At 45.4% G+C, this 23,953-nt stretch overlaps 2 protein-coding genes, 1 long non-coding RNA gene and 1 other non-coding gene across 18 annotated transcripts in view; 2 read left to right on the top strand and 2 right to left on the bottom strand.

The window, feature by feature from the left end:
• The window catches only part of Trrap (transformation/transcription domain associated protein), a 95,328-nt gene extending 86,325 nt beyond the window's left edge, over positions 1-9,003 (bottom strand). For 14 of the 15 annotated variants that reach the window (XM_031338679.1, XM_031338687.1, XM_031338684.1 and 11 more), the window contains exons 1-3: positions 8,871-9,003; positions 5,745-5,905; positions 5,340-5,389 (exon numbers count right to left, since the gene is read on the bottom strand). In XM_031338679.1, coding sequence (XP_031194539.1) covers positions 5,340-5,389; positions 5,745-5,844 — 150 coding nt within the window. In that variant the 5' untranslated portion in view covers positions 5,845-5,905; positions 8,871-9,003. Of the gene's footprint in view, positions 1-5,339; positions 5,390-5,744; positions 5,906-8,395; positions 8,527-8,870 lie in introns of those variants that run through there. The other variant, XM_031338680.1, reaches the window with a different exon arrangement.
• On the bottom strand, positions 2,860-2,988 carry LOC116071720. Its single transcript, XR_004111096.1, has one exon. It is a non-coding gene; the product is annotated as a small nucleolar RNA SNORA70 (small nucleolar RNA).
• Positions 8,431-13,627, top strand: LOC116068743. Its single transcript, XR_004109674.1, has 3 exons — positions 8,431-8,995; positions 11,446-11,563; positions 12,913-13,627. It is a non-coding gene; the product is annotated as an uncharacterized LOC116068743 (long non-coding RNA).
• A 3,283-nt stretch (positions 13,628-16,910) lies between these two features.
• Positions 16,911-23,953, top strand: part of Tmem130 (transmembrane protein 130) — a 26,325-nt gene continuing 19,282 nt past the window's right edge. The window contains exons 1-2 of the mRNA XM_031338677.1: positions 16,911-17,218; positions 23,369-23,674. Coding sequence (XP_031194537.1) covers positions 16,945-17,218; positions 23,369-23,674 — 580 coding nt within the window. The 5' untranslated portion in view covers positions 16,911-16,944. The remainder of the gene's footprint in view (positions 17,219-23,368; positions 23,675-23,953) is intronic.

The following is a 23,953-nucleotide window of genomic DNA, read 5'->3' as shown; positions in this document are numbered from 1 at the left end:
ACATCCAGGAAATCCAGGACGCACTGAGAAGACCAAACCTAAGGATAATAGGTATAGAAGAAAGTGAAAACTCCCAATGTAATGGGCCAGTAAATATCTTCAACCAAAATTATAGAAGAAAACTTCCCTAACCTAAAGAAAGAGATGCCCATGAACATACAAGAAGCCTACAGAACTCCAAATAGACTGGACCAGAAAAGAAATTCCTCTCGTCACACAATAATCAAAACACTAAATACACTAAACAAATAAAGAATTTTAAAAGCAGTAAGGGAAAAAAAGGCAAGTAACATATAAAGGCAGGCCTATCAGAATTACGGCAGATTTCTCACCAGAGACTATGAAAGCTAGAAGATCCTGGGCAGATGTCATTCAGCCCCTACAAGAACACAAATGCCAGCCCAGACTACTATACCCAGCAAAACTCTCAATTACCGTAAATGGAGAAAACAAGATATTCCATGACAAAACAAAATTTACACAATATCTTTCCACAAATCTAGCTCTACAAAGGATAATAGATGGAAAACATCAACATAAGAAGCAAAACTACACCCTAGAAGAAGCAAGAAGGTAATCTTTCAACAAATCCACACAAACCTAATTTTACCTTTTACAACAAAAACAACAGGAAGTGACAATTACTTTTTCTTAATATATTAATTTGAAAATCAATATGACCAACATAACCTAATCGATTGAAATCTAATAATGTGAGGATTTGGAAATTTGTTGATTGTCATCCAATGGTCTCAATTAATTGGAGAAATAAGTCCAACATTGTACAATCTATATACACTGTCAGCTTGTATGTCTGTGGCAGTGTCTGGCTGTGTACAACATAAGGGTCTTGAAATCTTGCTTCTCCTATCTCAGCCTCTCTATTAGTAGTATTGTTTATTTCATGTTTTTACACTATACTAGGATTTTCAGAACAGCTTATATATTTCAAAAGTATTTATATACCCAAAAGAAACATAGATGATTAACTAGGGAGGTGGCTTGTAAGAGAACAACAAAGTGAGACTGAATGCTTTGCTTGATATTTGTAACTCTTGTATCAAGTTTGAAGAGGACTTTATAAGTTACTCTTTCTCTGAGTTGAATGCTTTTCCAAATTATCACAGCTAATGAACCAAATTCTTACCCTCACCTAATGATTGTGCCACCCTCCAAGCAGAACCATTATTCATTGAAACAGTTGGCGAATGACTTGATGGATAGACCATCTTAATACCTACACCATTTCTTAAATGAATGTAACCTGTTCTCTGTGGGCTGAGAATGAAGTCACTCACTCAAGTCAAATAGCTTTGACTATAGCAGGAAGTCTGTATCCAAAAATCGAGCCTACAATTCATTTCTTGGTGCAGCAGAACTATCAACTCTCAGCTTAGCTACAATGGAGGTAAAATCCTTTGGTGATGTGAGGGTCATTGAAATATAGCCTTATTACAATGAAATCCAATGTCTAAAAATTGTTCTTATTTTGGGCTTGTACCACAGTAAGAACCAAGATTTTAAACTCTGCTAAATACAAAACAAACAAAAAGACTTTATATATTCATGTTCATTTAAGAAAATACTAGTAGTGATGTATTATTTTTAAGCATACAGTTAATATGTTTGGAGTTATTTAAAATTTATACTGAGAAAAGTTTATTTTCACTATTGCTGTAGACGAGCACCTGCATAAGACTGTTAAAGTGATTGTTGTTTTATATCAAACAACTTTTATACTACTTATTTTTATTGTTATAATATTTTATAAATTTTAAGGAATATGACAAAAAAGATATTATAGGTATTGAAGGGGGGGTCTCTGGGAGGAGCAGTGGTACAAAAGGGAAACAAGAATGTGATTCAATTATATTTAATTGAAATATGTTTTTAAATGTTAACAAATTCAGATAAATTGAAATCATGTAACTTTTCTCATCATAATGCAATAAAAGTTTAAAAAAAAACAAAAAAAAAAAAGAAAATGATCTCTGTAAAGGTATCTTAAAAATATTTATTTTAGTGGTATTGTCTGGGAAGAAGGAAGAAGCTTATCTGTGAGAATACATGGGACTTTAATAATTGTTCTTATTTAAAATATTAATAAAAGTGAGAATTTCTTTCTCTGTGGAAAAAAAAAAAGTCAGTACATACATAACGATGGACCACATTTGAGAAAGATCCTGTAAAATCCTAAAGGAGCCAGAAAAAAGTCCTACGTACAGCCTGATGGTGCCACAGCCTCACAGCATCAGGTACAATGCCCTCTGTCTTTGTGAGATGTCAATATGCCCATTGTGCTCCTCAAATTAAAGTATTGCCCTCGCCAGTATGTACAGTGTTTAAAACCCAAGGGCAAACAACCTCACTGTGGTTTCTGTATTACTCCATCTTGCTTTTTTAAATCTTTTTCTAAAAAAGACATACTAGATGGAAGATTCATTACTACACATGGTTTGGCGGGGTGTAGAACTCAGAGCAGTGGAATCCCTCAGAAATGCAGGACCTGATATTTGCTAGGCAACAACTGTGGACAGCTGTGAATATATCTGAGCCAGCAGCCATGGGACAAGCCACTTCTCAGCTACCCTACCCTTCAAGTTCCTCTGCATTAAACATGGTGAAGCCCCACTTTTTTGAGTGTGGGTCTTGTGTTGGCCAGAGCACTCAAGCTTGCCTCTACATCAGGCCTCATCCACAAGTTCCTTCTTCTACAGCTTGATGCAGATGAACACAATGACCTGGCCAGCTTGAACTCTGGCCACCGAGCCCTGGGGCTTCCCAAAGGCACTCTGCAAGTCTTCCTGGAACCTAGGTTGGGGACAGCACTGAAACTGGAGACAGGATTATCTGCAAGAAAATTGCCTTCAAAGTCCCTCGGGGCAACCACCTAAGCAACAGGCAGCCTATGCTCAAGGAGGCAGCTGCTGTCAGCTCTGCACTCCACACTGCCAGCAGGAAAGGAATCTTCTGCTTAACTGGCTGCAGACTTTTTCAATTTTTAAGACAGAGTCTGATGATGTTGCCCTACTACGGTAAACAAGCACATGTCACCAAGCATGTCGTCATTATTTGAGTATAAACATAATTAAATGTCACTTACTGTCAAATAGTTTGCTGTGTTACACACCGGTAGGAGCCTCAAACATTCTGCGTTTACTACAGTTTGATTATACTAAGAGGCAGGCTGGTGAGCCAACTCATCAGGTACTACTAGCCACTGAGCAGTACCTTCCAGGGACCCACATGGTGAGAGAGAACCCACTCCCTCTTGTCCTCTGGCCTCTACATGTGCCATGGCATGCATGTGTGTGCACACACTTGCACATAAACACACACGTGCAAACTATAAGGGTTTTTTTTTTTTTGGTTTTTCAAGACAGGGTTTCTCTGTGTAGCCCTGGCTGTTCTGGAACTCACTCTATAGACCAGGCTGGCCTCGAACTCAGAGATCCACCTGCCTCTGCCTCCCAAGTGCTGGGATTAAAGGCATGTGCCACCACCACCCCCAACTGTAAGGTTTTTAAGAGGCTACACTGACTAACTGGCCTATCCCATCTATATCTTTGTGAATACATGCAATGATGTCCAAATAACAAAACTGCCAAATGACACAACTCTCAGAATGTATCCCCATCATTAAATGCATTGTTCAAAAAGTAAAACAAAGCAAAAGACTTGATACATGAGCAGATGGGGAATAGGCAGAGAAACGAAACTCAAGGAACACAATGGAAAACCTAGAACTAAAAGTGACTTTGAAAACACACAAAAAAGTAAACTTAAAGTAAATTTAAAAAGTAGTTTGGAAGCTGGGCAGTGGTGGCGCACGCCTTTAATCCCAGCACTTGGGAGGCAGAGGCAGGCCGATCTCTGAGTTCGAGGCCAGCCTGGTCTACAGAGTGAGTTCCAGAACAGCCAGGGCTACACAGAGAAACCCTGTCTCGAAAAACAAAAACAAAACAAAAAACAAACAAACAAACAAAAATCAAGTCAAAGACCATTTGCAAAGAGAGTCTGAGGGATCTGTGGGATAATATAAAATCATAGAAACACGAGAAACTAAGAAGGGAGCTTTATCGAGGTCACCAACATCTTAAGTACTAAAACCAGAAATGATGGGCAACCCATTATGTCAGATGAGCCAACACCTGAACATAATGAATTACAACATAAACTTCAATGCGTTCCAGTGAAAACATGTAAGGGAGCCCCCTTTTTAAAAACAAAATTGCCACAGCAACCAAAACAAAGTCAACCTTCCTAAACACATCCATCCTTAAGCTTCTTCACCAGGAAGATGGGCAGAATTCTGCACAAAGTTTCAAACTCTGTTCTGAAATACAATTAGTCGCACTGACACCTTGGGGCGTGGTAAACCGCTCAGAGGGTAAAGACTGCATATGGCCAAACCTGAGGAAGAACCCACACTGTGGAAGGCGAACTGGTCTGAGCTTTACATGCACCTCATGGCACACATATGCCCAAACACATACACTCACAAGGTAAGTAAAAAATACATTTAGAAAAAATACAGACTTCTTTCCAAACTCTTTCACACTATAGACCAGGCTGGTGTTGAATAATTCCTGCCAATCCTCCTGCTGCAACTTTCCCACTCTGGGATTACAGGAGTACGCTAGGACAGGAGAGCCCTTATTACCAATGAACTCTGAGCCAGAAACAAAAATGACTTGACAGGGCTAGAGAGATGGAAGTGCTTGCTTGCCATGTACATGAGCCTGAAGATCCCAGAGCCTACGTAAAGGTGAAGGGGAAAGCAGAAAACCAATACCTCACGTGCACCACAGAGCTTCAGCGCTCCCCTCTCCAAATGCACCAACACCTAACAACAATATATAGAACTTACAGAAGTCTGACAAAAGTGCTGGCAGGATGACTCAGCAGGTCAAGCTTCCACCAAATCCACCTGACAACCTAAGTTCAATACCTAGAAGCCATGTAAAGGCAGGAGAGCGCCAGTCCACCACAATGGCCTGACTTCCATGTAAAACACTGTGGAAGCATGTACACACACACACACACACACACAAACACACACACAAACACGCCTTTTACAGCAACAATAATAAAAAGTACATTTGTAAAAACATTGACAGCAAGAACAGGAGAAAGTATGGCTAGCAGAGGAAATTGTACGCTGTTGCAATGTCCAGAGTTCAATCCCCAGCCCACAACAATGGAAGGAAAGAACAGACTCCTTCAGACTGTGCTGTGACAAGCACACAGCGCCTGTGGCATGTGCCAGTATATATATAGACCTAAAATAAGTATAATTTTAAAAAAAAAACAGAAGAGGAGGAAGAGAATGCTCATACCTCAAAGTTCTCGCTGACTTCCTGCATCATTTTCAACTTCGTTTCATCAGCTGTAAATAGCAAAACAGTCAGCTCACTGAAACTGCCTTAAGACTTCAAAAATCACTCAATTTAAGGACTAAAGAGAAGCAATCAGATCTTATCAGTTTGACTGTCACAGCCCAGAAGATGGCACATAGCTAGGTCCCTACCACCAGTCACACACACCCATTCTCCCAGACTCACGTGTGCATGCACAGACAAGGACACAAACACACACAGGCAATCGCACACACACTTGTGCCTCTTTGGGGCTCCAGCAGTATTGCTCATCATTGTGCTTCTCCACAAGGTAGACGGGGGAGACTAAGGACAAACACTAAGGTTTGCTATTCATCCCAATTGTGCAAAAAAAGATGGACTCACGTGTATTCACATCCGTGAGAGCTGCCACAAACTGAAGGTACTTCTTCATCAGAGTGGTTTGGTCGACCACCGTGGCCCCCTGGGTTGCAACGAACGCCATCTTTCTTCTGAGGTTGTTTCTTTCTCAAGCCTGAACTGCCAAGTCCATGAGTTTATCCAGCCTGTGAAAAGAGACATCCCATTAGCAGCTTTCAAGGACATGAGCTTGTAACCTATGAAAGATTTTACCTGAGTACTTTCTAAAATTACACTCCTATTTTCATTGTGTTGGGGGAGAGTCCTGTGCCTCGATAGATGTGTAAATGTCAGAGGAGTCACACGAAGGTCCAGGGAATCGAACTCATGTCATCGGGGTTGGTGATCGGAACCTCCACCTGCTGAGCCATCACACTGCCCATCCCCTAAATGACTTTGTAGTAATCCAGATTATAACAGTTATCTGTGGCTTGTTTTTGTTTTGGACATAGTGTTTCTACATAAAGCTTCCCCAAATCCATTGTTCAAACATCATTTTTTCAACATGAAGCTTTTCCTTCCGTTATATATGCTTCCTTCAACAAACCAGGGGATGGCAAACATTTTGTACAAAGAAGAGAATGGAGGGAGAGCTGGAGCCGTAGCTCAGTGGAGAGAGGGTTTGCCTAGCATATTTATGGAGCCTTAAGTTTGATTCCCAGCCCTGCATAAAGCAGAGGTTGTCATCCCAACACAGGAGAAGTACAGAGGGGAGCCTGGGATACACGAGACACTATCTCCAAAGTATCATGGAGGAGGTGGGGGGAGCCAGACAGTAAATATTTGAGTCTTTGTAGTTGTGCAATATCTACCATAGTGACCCAGTTCTCCTAAAAGTCAGGAAGGAGTCACAAACATATAAATGAATGCCGACAGCTGTGTTCAAAAAAACAAAAACAAAAACAAAACAATCAAGAGTGCTTAAGGACAAATTTTGCATAATTTGCACTTATCATGAAACAGTGTTCTTCTTCAACATTCCCCCATCTCACATTCATCTTCAACATTCCCCAACCAGATTAAGAAAATATAAAAGTAGCTAAGCATGGTGGCAAATGGTTTTAATCCCAGCACGCAGGAGAAAAGAGGCCAGCCTGTTCTTTTTTTTTTGTTTGTTTGTTTTTTTTTTTTTTTCGAGACAGGGTTTCTCTGTATAGCTCTGGCTGTCCTAGAACTCACTCTGTAGACCAGGCTACAGCCTGGTCTACAGAGTGAGTTCTAGGTTAGTCAGGGCTACCTGAGACCTTGACTCAAAAGAAAATACACACCACATCATGGTAGAGCCTTGTCCTGGGTTTTATCCCCAATATTGTATAACTAATAAATTATTCTCCTAAGTATTACCTCAAAAACTGTGGATTTTATCTACAGTTGAGGCACAAAACACAAAGCATGCTTTTTAGTACTACATTTACTTAACTGGGATGGAAGACAGGGTGTGCCACACTGCACATGAGGAAGTCGGGACAACTTGTGGGAAGTCTGTTCCTTCCATCCACCATGTGCGTCTCAGGGAATTGAACTCAGGTCATCCTGCTTGGCAGCAAGCACCTTTACCCAATGAACCATCTCACTGGCCCCAAAGCACACTTTAAAAGCACCACAGTGACTTGGAAACAAGAATGTTGACTCCTAGCTCATAATGTAAAGTGCTTGGAGCCAAACCTGGAGACCTGACTTGATATGTGACCACAGGTGGAAGGGGAGAACTGAGTCCCACAAGGTGTCCTCTTCGCTCCACATGCATGCCCAACACACACAAACAAATGAATGCTAAAAAAAAATTAAAAATAGAAAGCTCAGTGTGCTGGTGCATGCCTTTAATCCGAGAACTCTGTGGATTTCTATGAGTTCCAGAACAGCCAGGCCTACACAGTACCAGAGATCTTGTTTGTAGGGAGAGAAGAAAAAAGCTAAGAATACTATCAGCCTTGCTACTACCGTGACTTGGCAAACTCTTGCTTTTCATATCAGAGTTCCTCCTTCAAATACTGGAGATCCCTCATATTCATGGCCTATTAACTAGACTCAGGGTCAAGGCCTTCTTAAGAACAGAACAGAAGCCCTAATTCTGACCAAACTTTTTATCTAACTTTTCTGCTGTGGAGGTGATGTTGTGTAGCTCGGGTAGGAGGACAGGCTGAGATACCGGATGGCCTTGATTCTTGAGCCTCCAACCCGGACCCCTGACAGGCCTGTGGACCATCACTCCAGGTTTAGGAGGTTCTGGGGAATCGAACCCAGAGTCTTTGGTGTGCTAGGAGGACACTCTACCTTCTGAGTTGCAGTCCAAACATCTGCGCAAACTTTTGCGACACTTATAACCCTTTTTATATGCCGCTCATTAAAAGTGTCACTTCCAAGCTCCCACCCAATCCTCCCAGGGGCCTGGCCTAGCTTCTTCATGGGCCAAGACCCTATTCTGCCTGCGGATTCTAGAAGGAGGTTCTGAGCTTTTCGGGGGGGTATGGGCTCAGACCTGGATGCCCTCGAGCCTACGGAGTCTCCACCCAGGTAAGGAAAAGGCAAACGGCCCTACAGCCCGCCGTCCTCCATCGGGTCCGCCCCGCCCACGACGCCGGGCTGGCTGGACACCGCGCCTCCAGACCGCCAGGGGGCGCTGTAGCCGCCGCTACCTTCACTCTCAGCGTCTGGCCCAGAGAGCCAGGAACCTGCGTGGAGGCCCGCAGATGCCAGGATGGCTTTGGTGGAGTGCCGCAGCCCCCGCGACTCCTCACTCAACCCCTTCCCGTCGCAAACGGCCTTCGGGTTCCCTCCTTTTGTCGCCGGTCCTTCCCGGGACTCTCAGCGACCGCCCCACAGCGGGCCGCTGAGTTACGGCAAGCGCCGAGGGCCAATCTCCGCGGCCGCTAGCGTTGCGCGTCCCTCCATCCGCTCCAGCGCAGCCCGGCGCCGCGGAGGACTAAATGCTGCAGTGTGGCTGATCTAACCTAGGAGGGCTCCTATGGGGCCGGAAGGACCTCGGCCAAGCAGGGACAGCCTTCTCCACTTCTCCGTGGAGCCGTCGTGATGCACCAACTCTCTCCCACGCCTGAGACACGCACGCGCGTGCATCTCCCGGGGCCGTTCGCCCGCCCTCCCTGAGCTTACCGGGACCAGCCGACTAGCTCCCAGCATCCGGGCCTGAGTCCCCGAGAACTCTGGCCGCCGACGCCGCTGCTGCTCCGCGCTCAGTCCCGCCCCGGCTTAAAGCCGTGGCGTCCGCCCACCGAGAAGTAAGCTCCGGCGCACCGCCCCCAAGTGGGTGCGGCCTGGGCGGGCAAGCGGGGCAGGGAGGGGCGGTCTGCCGCTTGAGTGGGCGTGCTGTCCTTTTAAATCGTCGCCTGAGTGACCTATCTGCTGGTCACCTAGGCCGGTGGGGCTGTGGGCTGCTGCAGCTTCAAGATTCGTCATCGCCCCCACCCTCACCCCCGTGTCCCTTTTCCTCACAGCCAGACTGAAGGGTGATTGACATTCGAAATACCTCTCCAGTTGGTCCACAGTTAGACAGAGAGAGAGAGAGAGAGAGAGAGAGAGAAAGAGAGAGAGAGAGAGAGAGAGACAGAGAGAGAGACAGAGAGAGAGAGACAGAGAGAGAGAGAGAGAGAGAGAGAGAGAGAGAGACAGAGAGAGTGTCTGTCTCCTTCAGGGCTGCACTTCCTTCCCTGAGATTTTGGTTTTCCTCTTCCTGCAATGCTGGGTGTTGAACTTAGGGCCTATCCACTATGCCAGGGCTCTATTGCTGATCAGCCGCCTGAAAGTCGAAGTAGTTCGTACAAGCAGGAAGAGGCAAGTAAAGCTTTTGGGAAAGTGGCAGATAGACTGACACCCAGTTGGCTTAAAGGCAAGCTCGGGTGTTATGCAGCTAGGTCACCCTGAGACAACCACATTTGTCCCGCTTGTAGCTGATACCCTCCATCCAAGACAAAATTGGAAGGTGACAGACCTCAAGCCAAGCCAGAGCGATGAAGAAACATGGCGGGGAGTAAGGGGAAATGTATCCTGTGATACCCAGATAAGGACGAAGAGGTCTTTCTTTGCAAGGGACAACTCTATCAATTCTACATTTTCGAGTAGGTTCTGTGACAACCACTAACAGTGAGGCAAGCTCGGTAACCATAGTTACCAGGTTTGGACGAACACTGTGTAAGAGATGGCCTAAACCCCACTGCCTCCTGGCTCCTTGTATTTATATCCTGCAACTTCCTGTTTCTACTCTGAAACCTTGAGCCACTACGGTCTTAGGGTTCCGATCCTAAATTGATACATTTTCGCACTTGGCAATAAACAGATCTTGCTGTGCCTGCAAAATAACCTTGGAGGAAAGACAGCAGATAGAAACCATGCTCCTGTATTTGTTTATTGTTGCCACAAAAGAACTAGCTGTAGCTGAACCGCTGGGGATGTGGGAAATTGTTTCTAATAACAATTTTCCCCTCCTTCCTGCAAGAAATAGTCTCTTTACAAATAGAGTTTACACTGGGCCATCACAACCTCCAAAAGCAGTAGTTCCAAAGTTTGGGAAGGACTTAAAACAGGGATCAAATCAGTACCCTGGGAGTTGTTTTGTATCGTTTGGAAGATAGAAAAAAGCAAGGTAGGACAGGTGAGATTGCTCAGTAGATTACTTTCTGGATTGTAGTTCAGAAAGTAGAATGTCTAACACACAGGAAGCCCAGGATTTCTTTCTAAACGTGCTTTTGCCTATAATCTCAATACTCAGTAGGTGAAGCGTTGCACACAATGACTGCACTCTGGGCATAACATGTTTATCCCATTACTGCCCTGGAGTAGAAACTAAGAAACCTATGCAAGGAAGGAGAGAACTGACTCCACAAAGTCCTTGGACTTGCAAAGGGGTGCCTAGGCACACACATATAGGCATAATTTACACACATAGTAATACTAAACAAATAAATGTTACAGAAGGAAAACATGTCCATACTCTTAATTCCAGCTCTTGGGAGGATCTCTGTGAATTTGAGGCCAACTTGATCTACCTTGTAAGAAAGAAAGAAAAAAGAAAGAAGCAAATCTATCTTTTGATAAATTTCAGCTTAATTGCACATCATACACACCTATGATTGGTTTTAGCTCTATCTTTTTTTTTTTTTTTTTTTTTTTTTTTTTTTTTTTTTTGGTTTTTCGAGTGGTATGTGCCACCACTGCCTGCCTTGGGTTTTAGCTCTATCATTGGCAAAATCCTCCTCTTCCCTTTTGGTATAGTTCTATCAAGGTATTCACATTGTTGGGGTTTACTTGTTTGTCTCCTGAATTCCAGGTTAGGGACTGGGTCAACCTCATCCCTAATAGATAAATTAGATTAAGTCTCTCTGCTTCAAATCCTGTGAAAACACCAGACATAGTGGTTCATACCTTTAATCCCAGCACTCAGGAGGCAGAGGCAGGTGAATCTCTGTGAGTTTAAGGCCAACCTTGTCTGCAAAGAGAATCCAGGACAGCCAGGATTCCATTCCACAAGGAAATCCTGTCTGGAGGAAAGGGGGGAGAATCCTTCAAAACCTTTGCAGCTCATCCAAAGTGACTTCTGACCCTACTTGCCTGCTTGCCTGCCAAACCTGCCAGGTCACCTTTCTGCTCCTAGGGTCTTGTTGTGCTTGACAACCACCAATACGGTCCCTGTCTCAGTCCTTTTGATGTTCATCTGTCTGTTTCTCCCCTCAAGGACACCAAGTCTTACTCAACTGATGTGTCACTCACTAATTGCAGTGGTCCTTGGAGCACGAGCATGGAGAAAGCCCTGGACTTCATCCCCAATTTGGGCTTGCCTGCAATCTCTGTAGGTAGGTGAAGTGCTGCAAGGCAGTTAGTTACTTCCCTGTAGGCAGAACGTGTTTACCCTCCAAAGCTTCCTTGGAGTAGAAACTTACAGAGGCCCAGTAGCCTTTGTACTCAGAAAGGAATAATGCTGTGACACCCGAGTTTGTGATAATTTTTATTTTATAATTTTATATATATGTTACTTTTAATTCTTGGGGGGAGGGTTGTTTTTTTTTTTTTTTTTTTTTTTTTTTCTTTTTTTTCGAGACAGGGTTTCTCTGTGTAGCCCTGGCTGTCCTGGAACTCACTCTGTAGACCAGGCTGACCTTGAACTCAGAAATCCGCCTGCCTCTGCCTCCCAAGTGCTGGGATCAAAGGCGTGCGCCACCACCGCCCAGCTACTTTAATTCTTTTATTTTTTAACTTTACCTACAGTTTATTCTTATTTTTTATTAATTTATTAATTAATCACTTTACATCCCAATCACTGCCCACACCTCCCAGTTCTCCCCCCACCATACAGTTTGGCTACCTTGTCTGGCCTCAGTGGGAGAAGATACACCTAGCCCTACAGAGACTTGATGTGCCAGAGTGGGGACGAATTTTCAGAAGAGAAGGGGAGGGATGGGGAATTTGTGGTAATGTTAATGGAACTGTTGACACTCCCTAGTAGAAAAAGGATGGCGAAGTTGCACACTTCCAGCTGCAAGTGATCTTGAGATATATATTCTAGAATACATATAAAAAGGAAGGTTTACTAATGGGGTCTCCGAAATGCAGTTTCCATGAGGTCCTCATCCATAGTGAGGGTGGAACATTGCAGTGATGCATTATTTGGGGAGTCACCCATACTCCTGAGTAACTCCTCACCCTTGTTCTAAAAATAAACCAAATAGGCCGGGTGGTAGTGGCTCACACCTTTGATCCCAGCACTTGGGAGGCAGAGGCAGGCGGATTTCTGAGTTCAAGGCCAGCCTGGTCTACAGAGTGAGTTCCAGTACAGCCAGGGCTACACAGAGAAACCCTGTCTTGAAAAACAAAAACAAAAACAAAAAAGAAATAAATAAATAAACCAAATAAACTCATTGGTTTGCCAATGGGACGTGAATGGAATTGTAGCTGAGGTCTCAGGTTTGATTCCCAGCACTCACACAGCAGCTTACAATTGTCTGTCACTCCAGTTCCAGGGGGTCCCCAATTCTGTGTTCTGTGGCACCAGGCACACAAGTGGTACACAGAAATACATGAGGGCAGAACATCTGTACATGTAAAAGTAAAATAAGCGGCAGAACATTGCAAAGATGCTATGTAAAAAGGCAGGAGGATCAGAAGTGAATGCAGTGCAGCCTCTAACAGATGTTTCATTGCTCAGCTTCGAATCACTAATGAACACCCAAGATAACCAACAGTGTGGACGGCCCAGTGCTTGACCATTTGCTGCTCCAGCCGAGGTTCTGAATTCAGCACCCAGTATTCATACTGAATTGGGTGGCTTACAAACAACTATAACTCCGGCTCCAGAGGATATGACACTCTCTTCTGGCCTTTTTAGGCACCTGCACTGATGTATACACACACACACACACACACACACACACACACACACTCTCGCACGCATGCACGTACATACACACACAGATGCCACCTAAGTACAGATGCCCATGGAAGTCAGAAAATATGTTGGATCTCTTGGGGCTGGAGCTGCTCCTGATTGTGAGCCACTCAACATGGGTGCTGGTGACCAAACTCAGGTCCTTCCTCTAAAAAAGATTAGTAAACACTCTTAACTGCTGAACCATCTCTCCAGCACTGTAGTCCCCACTTTCTGATTCAGAGGGTATCTAGTATATGGCCCAGTCTGGCCTTCAGTTCTCAATCCTCCTGCCTCAACTTTGTCCATGCTAGAGTAACAGACATGCCACCATGCCTAGTCTGAGCTTGACATTTTGAAAACCACCAAGATACAATCTGCCCTTCTCTGCTTGGATCCCTGATGTACAAGCTTGCCTACAGGTTGAAGCTGAACCATGAGTTTGGTTTTTTTTTCCCTCTGTGTGATGAATTTTCCACTATAATAAATCAATATTCCAGCAGCTTGTCCTCTCAAGGTTTCTGGTGGGTTTCAACAAGGTGACTTGATGTCCTAGGATCTGACAGGTCTAGCTACCCAGGCAACATAGACATGCAGGCCCGGGGCCGTGGTACGTTAAACAAACTCAGCATCAAATTCCGTTTTGACCCCTCCAACTTACCACAGGATTTAGAGGCATACCATATGCCTGCTAGTCTTCCCTTCCTTCTGTGACATTTCCATTAAAGGACAGGACACTGTGTGGTTGTGTCATTTGTGAGGAGAAAAAGACACAGGAGCCTCAGGAGTCCCCCTATATTTTTAGGGACCTAGTCTCAGGTTGAACAGGCATTTATGGGTTCTACAAGAGTAAGAATGTCAGTATCTGCTAGTTTATGATGGAAGTAGATTTGGAGATCTTGTTTTTGTTTTTGAGACAGAAGCTCACTGTGTAGCCCTGATTGTCCTAGAACTCACCCTGTAGACCAAGCTAGCTTCTAATTCAGAGGTCTGACGGCCTCTGTGTCCTGAGTGGAGTACTGGGATTAAAGAGACATGCCACAACCACTGGTTGGTTAAAAAAACAAATGAAAAAACAAACAAATTATTCAGACTGGTAAGATGCCACCGAAAGACCCCAGGACCTGTAGGAGTCAGCTCTTTCCTTCTGCCATATGGGTTCCAGAGACAGAATGTGCTTGTCAGACTCAGCCATGGGGATCTTTGCCCACTGTTCTGTCAGGCTCAGCCATGGAGATCTTTGCCCACTGTTCTGTCAGGCTGAGCCATGGAGACATTTACCCACTGTTCTGTCAGGCTCAGCCATGGAGATCTTTGCCCACTGTTCTGTCAGGCTGAGCCTTGGAGATCTTTGCCCACTGTTCTGTCAGGCTGAGCCTTGGAGATCTTTGCCCACTGTTCTGTCAGGCTCAGCCTTGGAGATCTTTGTCCACTGTTCTGTCAGGCTCAGCCATGGGGATCTTTGTCCACTGTTCTGTCAGGCTGAGCCTTGGGGACCTTTATTGTTCTGTTAGGCTTAACTGTGGAAACCTTTACCCACTGTTCTGTCTTGCTGCCCTGAGTTGGAGATTTTGTTAAAGTTTTTTTTGTTGTTTTTGTTTTTGTTTTTTTTTAATGTGTATTGGTGTTTTTATCTGTATGAGGTGTTGGATCCCCAGGAACTGGAGTTACAGACAGTTGTGAACTGCCACGTGAGTGCTGGGAATTGAACCTGGTTCTTTTGGAAGAATAGTCAATGCCACTGAGCCATCTCCCCAGGCCCTTGTTAAAAATATTTTAATGTAGTCTTAATCCTATAGAGAAAGAGAGGAGATTAGAAGAAAAAAAACCATATCTGTGTGGGAGTATGTGCTTCGTAAGGGAGAGTCATACAAAGTAGGATATAACCAAGTGTGTGTCTAGACTCCTTGGGGAGAGTAAGCAATTAATTGTCTTAGCATTAGCCATATCTACCATTTGGGTGGCTCTTGTCTCAAAAGATTGATAATATGAGCTAGAGAAAAAAACTGCCTGTAACTCCTTTTCCAAGGAACTCAATACCCTCTTCCGGCCTCTGTGGATACCTGAACTCAGGTACACAACCACGGTGGTTCACAACCATCTGTAATGGGATCCAATACCCTCTTCTCGTGTGTCTAAAGGCAGCTACAGTGTGCATAAGATAAATAAACCTTGCTTAAAATATCTTAAATATTTATGAGTGTTCATGTGTGTGATCATATATAAATATACATGATCTATATACAGATATGTAGGATGATATATAGATATACACAATCTATATACAGATATGTAGGAATTCTTGCTTCTCCCCTAAGATGAGAGACTCCTTTCCTCTTCTTGTGTTGCCAAGATTGTCCCTGCCTCTCTATCTTGCCTCAGTAGGAATATGAACCCTCAGGTGTCTGCCATCTGTGACTAAAACATATACAATTATACCACCTTGCTAGCACCAGCAGACAGAATACCCTGCTTTCAAAAGGTCATAATGAACAAAAATCAGTGAGGGGGGTCAACAAGATGGGTTGGCAGGCTTGCAGCCCAACCTAAGGACCCAAGAGTTTGATCCCCTAGGCCCAAGTGGTGGAGGAAGAGACACTCCTCCTGCAGGTCACCTTCTGACCTCCACATATACACTATAGCATGCATTCAACTACACACATATACATATACACACGTACAGAGATAGGTAGATGGATAAATATGCACGAGCTGTCTACTATGCAGAAAAATTAAATTAACCCAAACAAGCCACTGCTAAAATGAATGAGGTTCTATTAGCCATTAACCTATCGTCTATCCCTGGGTCCTCTGAGCTTAGAAGTCGTTATTTTTATCAGAGAAGCTGCAGCTACCTGCCGGTGACCTTCTAGACCTATTTCTTGTTGAGGTTCCGTCATAATCCCAGCACTTGGGAGGCAGAGGCAGGTGGATTTCTGAGTTTGAGACCAGCCTGGTCTACAGAGTGAGCTCCAGGATAGCCAGGGCTACACAGAGAAACCCTGTCTCAAAAAGCCAAAAAAGAAGAAGAAGGAGAAGGAGAAGGAGAATAGGAAAGGTCACTCATTGGACTGTCCTTTGCTCTCTCAACCCTCCTGAACCCCTCAGCTAGGGGTATGCAGCTCTGCCCTAATTGTCTGTGGGCTCTGTGGCCCTGAGAAGTACTACAGTATATAGATTGTAGAAGCTTAACAGAAGCTGGGGTGGGGTGGAGGTTGAGGGGGGACCGACTGACTGTGTAAGGAAAAACTTTGGCTGGACCTTAGGAGGAGGGAGGTGCCTGGTCGATCTCCTAAGAAGAAAATTATACAACGGCTACGAAGTGAGTTCTGGGCCAGCCTTAGATATGCAGCAGAAAACCTGTCTCAAAGAGCAAAAAACAAAATTAGTTAACAACAGCTAAGTTTGTGCATATATCTCCGAGGAACTGTGGCTAGTTTGAATGGAGATGTTAAGTGCAAAATGTATACCAAGTAGTGAAAATTTAGGACAGCGAAAGAGATTAAGGGCTAGGGAGAAGGCTTGGTGGGTTGTGTGCTGCGCAAGCATGAGGACCTAAGTTCGGATCACGAGCAACTCTGTAAAAGTCAGGCTGCGCGGTGAGCATCTGAGGCCCTGGCGCTGGGAGGGAATGAAGGCAGGCAGATTCCAGGGGCTCCCCGATCGTCGGTCTAACCAACTTGATGAGCTAAAGGTTCAGTGAAAAGACCTTATCTCTGGCAAGATGGCTCTGGAAAGATGGCTGGTAAAATGGCTCTGGGACCTACAGAAGCACGATGCTGGGAGGGAGCATGCGCACCTGGTGAAGCAAGGATGGACTCTGTGATCCCTAGAGGGGAGGGACTCTCGGGGAGGGCTGTGTGGGCGGAGGTGGCTGCAGGCGGGGACAGGCGAGCGCTGCGTCTCCACGCACAACCAGACGGAGCCGCCACTGCGGAGCTCCAGCCCAGCTCCCTGAGCATCCTCCCAGCGCCCCTAGGTATCAAACGCTGCGCCATGGCTAAGGCCACCGACTCCTGGTCCGACCTCGCCCTGGTCTTCTGGTTCGCCTGCCTCCTGCCCTTGGGTCCGGCGAGGGTGGCCGCAGGTAAGTCAGAGCCTGTCCAGAACTTAAGCTACCGAGATGACTCGGTGCCTTCTGCCCCTCTGCCCAGAAGTCACCCAGACACTTGGGGTGTCTCCCTGCTTCCTCTCGATGCCTGCCTCCATCACTCTGTCTTGGGAAGTATATCCATACCGATGCTTGAGACTAGTATTCACTAAGGGGAGGAACAGGGAGCATGGATGCAAGCAGGGAAGTCCAGTGGGCTGAGAGAGGCCGTTGTGCCTCAGCCATCTCGAGGGGGAACCGCCCCCTTTGCCTGCATGGGGTAGTGCTTTTGCTATAGCTTTTTCTAGAGATTTCCACTGTGAATGCGTTAGCTAAGGGGTGGCACGGGTACTAGTCTACAGAGCCATTCTGCCATTTCCTCCCTGGGAATGATTTTTTTTTTTTTTTTTAAATGGGATCTTGAGCTGACAGGTTTTTCCAAGGCTCACCAGGGACCCATCTCTCCGTGATGAAAAGACCAACGCAACCTTCCTACCCCATTTTAGGAATAACAAACAATCCGGATTCGAAAATTGTCTGAGACCGGTGGTTTGTGAGCAGCTGCAAAAAGAAAAAAAAATGTCATTCTTCACAGTACATCTGCCCATTAAAAGAGTAGTAGGGGCAAGAGGGAACCTGGTGTAGATTTGTGAGAACAACAGAGCCATGAAGTAAATTTTAAAAAATTAAAAACCTGCGTTTTTAGAATGAATTAGAGGATTTTGTAGTAATTTTGCATTTTTAAAATCACCTGGAGCCCCCTACCCCACCCCCACTCCTCAACCCCCACCCCTTCTCCCGGAAATACAGCATAAAATTCATCTAGAAATGGACACCCTGGTCCATTAGGTTGTATGTGCCTAGAAGTTATGTGATTTAAATTACAAGAAATACTCAAGTATTTATTTATTTATTTATTTATTTATTTATTTATATTTTGAGGCAGGATTTCTTTGTATAGCCCTGGCTGTCCTGGAATTCATCTAGAAATGGACACCCTGGTCCATTAGGTTTTATGTGTCTAGAATTTATGTGACTTAAATTAAAGAAATACACAACCATTTATTTATTTTCATTTGTTTGTTTCTTTGTTTGTTTTGAGGCAGGGTTTCTCTGTGTAGCCCTGGCTGACCTAGAACTCACTCTGTAGACCAGGCTGGCCTTGAATCCAGAGGTCTGCCTACCTCAGGCTCCTCGTTGCTGGGATTAAGGCATGTGTCACCATGTCACACTATATTCATTATGCGACAAGGCCTTTATGAATTGCCCAGGCAGGCTTCAAACATGCACTCTCTGACTTCAGCTTCCCCAGTACTGGGATTATAAGCATATGTCACCAATCCAGTCCTTTTTTTTTTTTTTTTTTTTTTTTTTTTTTTTTTTTTTTGAGATGGGGTCTTATGTAGCCCAGGCTGGCCTCGCTATTTATCTTCCTCACATCACTTCTTTAATCCCGGCACTTGGGAGTCAAAGGCAGGTGGGTTTTTGAGTTATTTAGACCATCTCAGGTATGTTTGGCAAATGTTTTTTTGGCTGCCTACACCTGCTGTGTGAAAAGGCCACAGAAATCATTTTCTAGAATGTGACACATGCATCATGGGAAAACAGTGGAGCCCCGAAACCAGGTAGGGAAACTGAGGCCATGTTTTGGAGGCAGTTGTCTCTGTTTTGGGCACATTTATTTCCAAGTCACTTGAGGGTATTTGGGCTTGCCCCCGAGCCCTTGCCTGGGTGGCTGTGCTCTGTATTCCTGGACTGTGTATTCGTCTGGGCTCCCAAACAGAAGAGATGACCTCAGGTGAGTGGAGTAGCAGAGGATTCAGTGGGTCTGGTTCTTTCAGCCTCATGTAGTAGTGGTCTTCACTGTCCACTTCAGCCTGGATGTCCTGGACACTTCCCCAGGCCTGGAGGAAGAAGGGTAGTGTCACCTTGAAAGGGGTTCAGATCCTGCTCCCCTTTTAAAGACAGGGTCTCGTGTAACGTTAAAGGCTGTTCTCAAGCATATACAGCCAAGGGTGACCTTGAACTTCTAATTCCCCAGCTCCCACCTCCAGAATTGTGGGATTATAGGCATATACCACCACACTTAGTTTGATGAAACACTGGGCATAGGTCTTAGGGCAGCATGGATTTTAGGTCGTGAATCTACTAATTGGGCTATACTCCCAGCTCCAGCTTCCAATTTGTCATTACTGTTTTGGATGTCTTTGCTATTGGTAACATTTTGTTTTAGTTTTGAGACAGGTCTCATTAAATAGCCCCAACTGGCATGGAATTCATTTATGCAGACCAAGCTAGCCCTGAACTCACAGAGATCTGCATATCTCTGCCTCCCAAGTACATTAAAGACCTTCTCATCATGCTTGGCACAGCCTCTGTTTTTAATTTCTTTAAAAATTTTAAATTTATTCTGTTTGTGTGGATGCACATCTATCTGTGAATGCAATGTTCACAGGTGTGTAAATGTCTGTAAAAGCTGGTAGAAGGCATTGGATTCCCAGGACCTGGATGTGCAGTCACAGACCGGTGTGAGCTGTCCATAGTAGTCGCCAGGAACTGAACCTAGGTCCTTTGAAAGAACAGTAAGGGCTCTTAACCACAGAGCCATCTCTCTAGCCCAGCTTCTGTTTTTTAGGACCATCAAGGTCTTATCTAGGCAGGACTGGTGGGGATTCCTATGAGCTGGGCCGCCATTTGCAACAACATCATCAGCGGGCCCTCCTTCTTCTCCAGCCAGCAGTTCCATTGCCATGGCAACAGATCTGCGTCAGCCCGATCTCACTGCAGATACAGGATGACAATTAACATGCGGCTTAGTATCCCTGCCACCTTAAAGCCTCTTTCTGGTCCTTGTTCTTCCTCGATGGGAGGAAGGAAGGTGGGGGGAAGTGGGGAAAAGGAGATTCAAGAGCCCTGGAGAAAAGGAAGACGCTGCCTGCCAACAAAAGGGAGGGATAATAGCCCTGGAGAATAACAATAGTAGCCCAGGCCTTTTGTATTACAGACTTGCCTGGGTGCTATGACAAAAGGTTTTTGCTGAAGACGTGAATTTGAATTTGATTCCTGGAACCCTTACATTAGATGGAAGAAAAGCTGACCCCCTGCTACATGCACATGCATGCATACACATACATACACACACAGAGACATGGTAAAGAGATAAGTGTAAAATACCTGACAAAAGCAAGTTAAGGAAGGGAGGGTTTGTTTCAGTTCACAGTTCAAAAGTAGTCAGTCATATGGGGGAAGGAGGACTTGGCAGCAGGAGCCATGGCAACTGGTATCATTGCATCTCTGTGAGTTCAAGGCCAGCTCCGGCTACATTGGTCATTCCAGGACAGTCAGGACTACATAGAGAGAGATCTTGTCTCAAAATCAAAACTAAACCAAATCCCACTATGTTGACCATATGAACCCTCAACCACATGGCATTTTGGACTGCAGCAGTAGCACTTGTCTTTAGCCTCTTGACTCAAACAACTTTATAACTCAACAAATAAATTTGAGCTGGGCGGTGGTGACGCATGCCTTTAATCCCAGCACTTAGAAGGCAGAGGCAGGTGGATTTCTGAGTTCGAGGCCAGTCTGGTCTACAGAGTGAGTTCCAGGACAGCCAGAGCTATACAGCAAACCCTGTCTCGAAAAATCAAATAAATAAATAAATAAACAAATAAATAAATAAACAAATTTGAAGGAAAGGAATTCATAATAGAGGCATGGGTACGAGAAACAGAAAGCACTGAAGCCCAACTCCCCAGTAGGGATTGAGAATGCCTTTGTGAGGTAAATTGGGGCTCATTTACAGATGGACTCCTCTCCTGGTTTTGCTGAAGACTTCAGCGGCTGTCCTGTGAACTCCCTCAGAGAGGGAACATGCCCTTCAGTTAGTTATGGGTAACCCCAGCACCTGTGGGTGTGGGGCACACAGAAGGGGTTCAGTCAGTGAGCAGTCTTATGGGACAGTGCCAGGCAGGTGGCCTGGACCTTATGCTACATCCTCCTCTCCAGGAGTCATGTGATTCAGAAGTACCATGGAACACCTGCCATGCCTGTGTGTGTGCAAGGGTATGCTCATGCACACATGTGCGTGCAGGTTGACCTGGGATGTCTTCCTCAGATTCTCTCCACCTAGGGCACTGCCTCCTAGAGACCATTAACCACATTTGTTTGGTATTAACACTGGGGGTTTTGCTAATGTGACCTTAGGAGCCAAGTTTTTTTTTTTGTTTTGTTTTATGTTTTGTTTTGTTTTTCAAGACAGGGCTTCTCTGTATAGCCCTGGCTGTCCTGGAACTCACTCTGTAGTCCAGGCTGGCCTCGAACTCAGAAATCCACCTGCCTTTGCCTCCCAAGTGCTGGAGTTAAAGGAGTGTGCCACCACCGCCTGGCCCATTTCTTAATTTTAATTCAATTTAAACAACAGAGAGTGGAACTTGCTGATCCCATTAGACTGGCAGGTCAGCAAGCTCCAGAGATCCTTCTGTCCCCGCTGCCCAGGTAGGTACCTGGCTTCTTTGTTTTGTTTTGGCTTTGGTTTTTTGAGACAAGGTTTTTCTATATTTTGAGTCCTGGTCATCCTGGTGTCCTGGAACTCACTCTGTAGACCAGGTTGGCCTTGAACTCAAGAGATCTGCCTGCCTTTGCCTCTGCCTTCTGAGTGCTGGGAGTAAAGGCCTGTGCCACCACTGCCTGGCTGTGCCTGGCTTTTTAAGTGGGCCTGAGGAATTGAACTCAGGTCCTCATGCCTCTGCAGCAAGCACTCTTACCCACTGAGCTATGTCCCCAGCTTCTTATTACATATTAAGCACTTGGCTGTTCACAATAGAGAAGCATATGACCTTTGTCCTCCGGGAATTAAAAGTACAGTGGGCAAGAAGGAGAAATCGTCATTCCATGTGCTTTGGGTCAGTGACAGTGGTTTCCCCAGCCTGTCAGGAGAGCACTGAGGGGTCAGGGCACAGGAGAACTTCCCAAAAGATTTACTGTGCATCAGGAGGTGGGAAAGACATTCTTTTTATTGTTAGATTTGTTTACACTAGAGTGTCTGCATACCCAGGGATCAAACTCGGGTAGTCAGGCTTGGCAGCGAGTGCCTTCACCCACTGAGCCGGCACGTATGAAGCTCTGGAGTCAGAGGACCAAGGCATCCTAGAAAGTGGGAATTGTTTCAGTTTTTGTCTTTTTAAAAGACAGGGTCTCACTATGTATCCCTGGCTAGGCTAGAACTCATTATGTAAGCCAAGCTGGCCACAAACTCACAGAGATCCATTTGCCTCAGTCAGTCTTGGAGTTAAAAGCACTTACCAGTGTGTTCCTCCTGTAACTACAGGAAGTTAAAAGTGGCTGGCTTCCAGGTGGAAGTTCCCCAGGTGTGAATGGAGACCCCGCCCCCATTAGATTGCCTGCTGGAAGCTTGTCTGGGCAACAAGAGGTGAGGCATACATAGTCAGGGTCAGGATGGAGCAGGAATCCAGATGACTGCACATGGGACCCCTTGAAATGGGATAGAGTAGAGATGTCAACATGGGAGTGTGTGCCCAGAATAAAGAAAGCTAGAGGCTTGTGACTGAAGCTTGGGACCACTGGCTTTTACTATTATTTTTAATTTCTTTCCTTTTTTTATTTCTTTATTTTGTTATTTTGTTAAAAAAAAAAAAACAAACCAAACCAAAACAACAACAACAGCAACAGCAACACCACCACCAACAAAATAATCCAGGCTTGTATAGCACAGGCTAGCCTAAAATTCACTGTGTAGCTGAGGGTGGCCTTGAACTACTGGACTTCCCATTTCTACCTTCTGAGTGCTAGGATTATGGGTGCCTGCCACCCTGACTTGTGGAAAGGAAGGGATGGAACCCAGAGCTTCATTCACTCCAGGCAAACATTTAACCTACTAAGCTATGTCCCTGGCCCTGCCCCTCCCCCCAGCCCAAGCAAGCTCTTTTTATCTTGACAAGCGAAGAGAGAGCAAAGGGAGCTCTGAGCAAACAAAATGCGCCTGCTGAAGATTGACCAGTAACCCCACATCCTTGTTAAACATTTGTGGCTGCGGCGACTGAGAGTCAGAATGCTTCATTGACGATTGGAAAGCTAGCAGAAGGATTCTTGTCACCTCCCTGAACCTGGCCCGCATGTGTCTCCTAGGTCTCTATAACCTTAGTCTTACTACTGATGGTCCTGCTACCGTGGGCACCGAAGTGACCATCTCAGCCAGCCTGGAGGTCAAGGACAACGGCAACCTGAGCCTGCCAGCAGACACCCACCTCTACCGTTTCCACTGGATCCACACACCTCTGACCCTCACTGCCAAGACCGAGAAGAATCTAACCTCGACCATCCGAGTGGTGGGCAGCGTGCCTGGGGACTTTCCAGTCTCCGTCTGGGTCACTGCTGTCGACTGCTGGCTGTGCCAGCCATTAGCCAGGAGTACTCTACTCCTCCCCATTAAAGGTGAGGATCTCTGAGGGCCTTTCTTGTTTACCTGTTTGCTTTCAAGCTCTTTCATGCATGCAACCCAGGGAGGGCCTCAAACACTCAGGGGTGGGGTTGGGGGGTGGTGATGGGATCCTTCCTGCTGAACTATAACAGCAGGCCTGCCTTCAATTCTTGTGCTTGTATGTATGCGTGTACATGTTCTTGTGTGTGCGCATGCACATATGCACACAGTTACCCGTGTGCTTCTACACCAGAAGACAGCCTCTTGGATTCTTCAGGCAGCATCCTCTTTTT

This window comes from Mastomys coucha, unplaced genomic scaffold (assembly GCF_008632895.1).
Source record: "Mastomys coucha isolate ucsf_1 unplaced genomic scaffold, UCSF_Mcou_1 pScaffold22, whole genome shotgun sequence".
Classification (NCBI taxonomy): Eukaryota; Metazoa; Chordata; class Mammalia; order Rodentia; family Muridae; genus Mastomys; species Mastomys coucha.
Note: the sequence above shows the minus strand (reverse complement) of the source record. Positions and strands in the feature narration are given on the sequence as shown.